The 6041-nt window shown below is 37.2% G+C and overlaps 1 protein-coding gene across 1 annotated transcript; it reads left to right on the top strand.

Moving 5' to 3' along the window:
• Window positions 1–2390: 2390 nt before the first annotated feature.
• On the top strand, window positions 2391–5311 carry kbtbd13b (kelch repeat and BTB domain containing 13b; the record flags this gene model as incomplete). Its single annotated transcript, XM_084094438.1, has 1 exon — window positions 2391–5311. One exon carries the CDS (start codon window positions 2391–2393, stop codon window positions 3744–3746), a length of 1356 nt encoding a protein of 451 aa, XP_083950564.1. The 3' UTR covers window positions 3747–5311.
• Window positions 5312–6041: the final 730 nt, after the last annotated feature.

Below are 6041 nucleotides of genomic sequence, written 5' to 3'. Positions count from 1 at the left end.
TGTTTGGCTCGAAAGCTCGTCCGGAGTGTGGTGGCATAATCTAGTCATTGGAAAGGAGACTGGGTGACTTAATTTAGTCACTAGGTAGCATAACTGAGGGGGCTGTATTTTGAAACTACACTCTGGAAAAGGATAGTGAAAGTGGGGCTTAAATAAGCCACAGAGAAGGGAATGTAGAAGATTTTATTATTTAGAAAATAAGTAATGTAGCTATATATTTGTACACTATTAATTCCGCTGTCTGTGACTTTTGTTTGACTTTCTGAAGCCCGAAGAAAGGCCTGGAATGTTGCTTGCAGCAGAAAAAAAATCTAGTATGTCACATGGTACAAAGACCTCTTACCCAAAAATATCTATAGGGTGTGTTACCATTTTTGGAAAAGGATTATGGTATATATGTGTGAGCTCAGCAAAAATCTTGAGTTATCTTCTGGATGCTCGGCTTTGTTGTAAAATAAAGTCTAATATTTCTGACATCAAAGATCTCTGAGAAGTAATTTCACGAAAGAGAGAAACCACAACAGTTGCTAGGGTGTTCAGTAGTAGCCAATCATCTGAGCAAATCCTTTAGTCACATGACTTGTTGGGGCAAAGTCACATGACTCATTTAATGTGCATCAAATAAATTAAACTAGTGCTGTCAAAACGATTATTCGCATCTAACATAAAAGTTTGTAAATACATAAACACATACATATCTATATATATATATATTTATATATATATATATTTATATATACACTGTAAAATATTTTCATGATTTGTTATTGCAACTTTTTTTGTCAAATCAACTTAGATAATTAATGTGGTTCAGATAACATAATATTTTGAGTTTCTTGTTATTAAACCAATCTCCTTTGTTGTATTAACTCAAATTTTTAATTTCAATGAACTCAAAAGGTAACTTAATTTAAGATTAATATATATATAGGAAGCTAAAGGATTCTTTAGGGAGCTAAAGATCAGGGTGATGGCAAGGAGACCCTCCAACCTGAAAGAGTTGGAGCTCATCGCTAAAGATGAATGGGCAAAAATACCAGTGGAGACATGCAAAAAGCTGGTCAGCAATTATAGCAAGCGTTTGATTGCTGTAATAGCCAATGAAGGCTTTTCTATTGATTATTGAGACGGGTATGAATAATTTTGGACATGCCACTTTTTGTTCAAATGTAAATATAAGATGAGTAATAATTTTTTCCACAATGATGCCTCTTGTACATCGTCTTATTATCTTCTGGGAGACGCCTGTGTCATTTCTAATCAAGAAAAAACTTGCTGGTTGAATAAAAGTAACTAAGTCAGAATTTGCCAGGGGTATGAATAATTTCGGGCTTGACTGTACATACATACTTGATGTAATTAATCGCAATTAGTCAATTTGACCAGCACTAGTTTAAACATGTTTAGTTTACATCGTATTTTGTCTTTTTACTAAATAAAATCTTTTATTTTTATGTTTCTCTTTTTAATGAAAAAAAAAAAATTGTGCATGCATTTTGGAGTTTTATGTGCATCTTGAATTTTTATGCACTATCCCAAAATCTGGATTAAAATGAATGGACATATGGGTTATGATATTCACTTGATATGGCACAGGTCCCTTCTTCAACGTAAATCGATGGGATTTACATTGGGATTTACTTCTGTTTTATCGTCTGTCTGATGTCTTGACACTATAAAAAGGATAGATAAGTCAATGCAACATGTTTTTAAATTACTTTCAACTTTTATGAAAACTTTTACTTTTAACTTGATTTTTAAGTCAGTTTAATACAATTTAAGTTGAAGTGACTTGTTCAGCCAATTTGATTGTTCCTAATTCAAGGTAGCAACTGAACTAAAGTTTTTAAGTTGAAATATATGTTTGTTTTACAGTGTAGAAATCCATTTGCAAGCCACACAATTTGAGACGTCTCTAGCACTAACTGTGCCTTAGCAAGCACTAAATATCCCTTAATATAAAAGTTTAGCAAGTCAATTAATTGAATTGTTGGATACAATGACACTTAACAAACAGCATGACAGCATGAACAAACAACCAATCATCACAATAAATCACAGATGCAGTATCATTGACCTTAAAAAGTGTTATGAGTATGTTGTTCCTCTCTCAAGTGATTGCCCATTTCTGTTTAATGTCATGTCATGAGGCACTGCTGCTATCTATAGGAAGTGCTATCTTTGTAACAAAACTAAATCCCAACACACCATGTGCCAGCTGGAGGGGGGGCAGTTTTGTTAACTGACACACAAGGCTAAGGTAGAGTTTTGGAAGATAGAATTGCTCAAAGTGCAAGCAAAGGCTAAATGTCTTACAATTGAGTTTAAACAACAGTGAGTATTTGTAGCCTAATAGCACAAGACCAGTTTAATCAAGTAGCCTGCTAGACATGGATATTGTCAAGGTAAGAGTTGGGGATTGTGTCTTTGAAACAAACAAGTCTCTACTGTTAAGAGAATGCGAATACTTCAGGGCACTTTACAGATCGGGGATGGTAGAGTGCCATCAAGAAGAGATTCACGTGAGGAATCTCAAAGCTAAAGGGTTCGTAATCATGTTGGCCGTGGCCAGTGGTGAGAGACCCATTCTAAATGGTGACGAGATTTTGGAAGCCATTGAATGTGCTGCTTTCTTTCAAGCTGAACCTCTTTCCAGGCATCTTCAAGATCTGCTCAACTCCGACAACTGCCTACTCATGTATCAAGCTTCGGCCACCTATGGCTTATGGGGACTTCATGAGATGTCGGCACAGTTCATCCGTAATATGTACCGTGACCTGCAAGAGAATTTGAAGAGCCTTCCTCAGGAGCTGACTGAATATGTAGAGTCTCTGGTTCCTAGTGTGTTCGTGGCTGTAGGTTCACATTCAACTTGCACTGCGGATGAGCTTCCTCTTGCTGCCACAAGGACAGTATGTTACCTCAATGAGGATGATGAGGACTGGAAGGTCCTCACTGCCTTGCCCATGGAGGCCAGCACCTCTCTGGCTGGTTTGACTGTTTTGGACAACCGACTCTACATTGTTGGAGGTGTGCATGGCGTTGACAAGAGGGCCGTTGATACAAGCTTTTGCTATGATGTTGTCACCAACACCTGGAGTTGGCTGCCAGGTCCCAGACAGCCACGGTACAACTTCACCTTAATTGGGATAGATGGCTGCCTCTATGCCATCGGAGGAGAGTCTCGGAGAACCATCATGTCCTCCGTTGAGATATATAACATCACCACAAAGGATTGGACATTCGCAGCAGCTTTACCTCGACCGGTGGCAGGTGTCGCATGCACCAAAGCCATGAGCCGAATTTTTGTATGTCTGTGGAAGCCGATGGAAACTAATGAAATCTTTGAATACATCCCAAACCAGAATGTGTGGGTTCTGGTGAGTACACTTCTGAAGCACCAGAGCTATGGACACTGCATGGTGGCCCACAGGGACAACCTGTACGTCATACGCAACGGCCCCCAAGACGACTTCCTGCGCTGTTTGATAGACTGCTACAACATCACCACAGGCCAGTGGACATCGATGCCTGGGCACTATGGCAACAGCAAAGGGTCGCTGTTTACAGCTGTAGTGAGAGGAGACTCTGTGTTCACACTGAACCGCACCATGACTCTGGAGTACACTGTTGCAGGGAACATGTGGAAACCTTGTAAAGAGATGAAGGGTTTTCCTAGGAATGGATCTGTGTGGACTTTTTTACTTGGGATTCCAAAGGAGAGGAAAGAATTGACAGTGTCTTAAATGGACTGAACCTTAGAAATTGGTAGCTAATAAAATATATATATATATAGTTTTGAGCCTATTCACATCAAACATGAATTTTCAAATTCATATTTGAATTTCAAGATATAGATACAATATTTTTTAAAACAAAACAATTTATCTCTATGGCCTTCACAATGAGTGCAAAAAGTCACATTGCTTTGGAACAATGTTTTTTATTTCAATGTTCACACAACGGAAAATGTGACAAGCGTTTGGCTTTTAGCTATAAGCTTTTGGGTTTTTTTATCCAGAAAATGCAATTGTAAATAGATTTAAATTTCAATATACTTTCCATGTTCCATTCCAGGAAAGTGTCAACTTGTCCATTACATTTAGCTGTTTTTTATGCATTGAGGCAGGTAAATTTGTACTGTCATTGAAGCAAATTAAAGTGATAGTTCGCATTTACTTACCTTCATGTCAACTTGTTTGAGTTTTCTTCTTCGGCAGAACACAACACAAGGTAACTGAATAAATATCTGGTTAAATGAATATAATACAATGGCTTATGGTAAGGTTCTCTTGGAAAATCGTGACTCATGGTAAATTACTCTTGAAAATTAAGCTGCTATCCGTGTGGAAACTTCTGCTGACACTCTTGGCAGCATTGTAAAGTGTTAAAATGAGTCATAATGTACTTCCATTCTATTGAATTCACCCAATATGATATTCAGTAAATTATTTCATGTCATTTTTTACAGAAGAAAGACCGTCATAAGTAGGGTTGGGAATCGAAAATCAATTCTGAATGTCAGGAATCGGAAACCTGTTATAAAGTAAAATGTTTGATTCTTCTTATCGATTCTTTTGTGTGCATTTGAATGTGATTTTAAACCATTCAAGCGCAAGAAGACTCGCATGCTGTTTTCTGTGCTGCGCACACATCCAACGTGCATGCACAAAAAATGCATGCATGAATACTGAATTGTGTTCTTTTTCGCTTCTTCTTGCAATTGAACGGACAAATACACACAAAATATCCTCATAAACACAGTCTGAAAACGCCTGTGAGGCTCGCGCCTTCAGAAAGAAAATGCCTGTGTAACAGTGTATTGGATCAGTGCATTCAGTCTTAAAGTGACAGCAGCCTAATAAACCTACTGCCGTCTGTGTAATTAATGTTAAGCAAACAACAAAAGACAGAGAAAATTCTACTGATCTTGACTGAATAACGTTTGTAACTATTTGTAAGCTATATTTTATCTATAAAGTGCAGTGTTACTTTTCATTTGATTTCTGTAGCTGAATAGTAGACCTACTTGAAAATCTTGAAACACTGTTTATTTCATTTGTATCTTTGTTCAGTTGTGTGCAATTGCTAATGGATTTATTTGTTCTTATTTAATTAGTGAGTATTTACTTGTCTTTAATAATGCTTGATATTTATATTAGTTAGACTAGTTTTTGCTGTGTTTTTGTTTTTGTTAAAACCATAGGCAAACGTTCCTTGTGTAAGTCTTCTTTAGCCTGATTTTTGTTCATGGTATTCAGCTGTAACAAAATGTATTGCAAAAAAAAACTGAATAAATGTGAATGATATCGATATATATATATATTTTTTAACCTTATTGGAATCAAAACTAGGAATCGATAAAATTCAAAGGATACCCAACCCTAGTCATAAGGGTTTGAAACAACATGAGGGAAAATAAATAAGAATATTTTTGGTGTACTATCCCTCAAAATCTTTATTGTCAGATGAGTTGTATTTAGTTTTTATCATGTGAATGCATTTCACTTTCATTTAGAAATACAAAATTTTCCGAAACAACATTTGGGGCCCTATCTTGCACCCAGCGCAATTGACTTTGTACACCGACACATGTATCATTCCTATTTTGCACCCGCGCACAGCGGACTTTTCCCTCCACAGACGCACGTCGGTTAACTACGAAATACACTTGCGCTCCCGGGGGCGGTTCAGCGAAAAGAGGAGGCGTGTTCCGGCGCAAACGTTCCCTCATGCTATTTTGCAGGTTTAGAAAACAATTCCGCCACTAACCGAAAAAAACTAGTTTAAAGTCAGTGGCGCATTGCGCATGTTATTCATATGCTATTTTAAGGGCGCATGCTTGGCCATAATCAATGTAGCGTGTGCCGACACGCATACACTTTGATTCTCTCATCTACACAGAAGCAGCAATTTTCATAGATAGATAGATAGATAGATAGATAGACAGTTTATTATAAAAGCATACATCTAGCTTATACATTTACCCAAATTATCATACGCCTGTTTAACCGAAGCTAATTTGGGTGTGTTTCTCCATC

The sequence above is a fragment of the Abramis brama genome (genome assembly GCF_963993115.1).
Source record: "Abramis brama genome assembly, chromosome: 20".
Taxonomy (NCBI): domain Eukaryota; kingdom Metazoa; phylum Chordata; class Actinopteri; order Cypriniformes; family Leuciscidae; genus Abramis; species Abramis brama.
The sequence above is the reverse complement of the archived record's forward strand: the minus strand, read 5'-3'. Positions and strand labels throughout refer to the sequence as shown.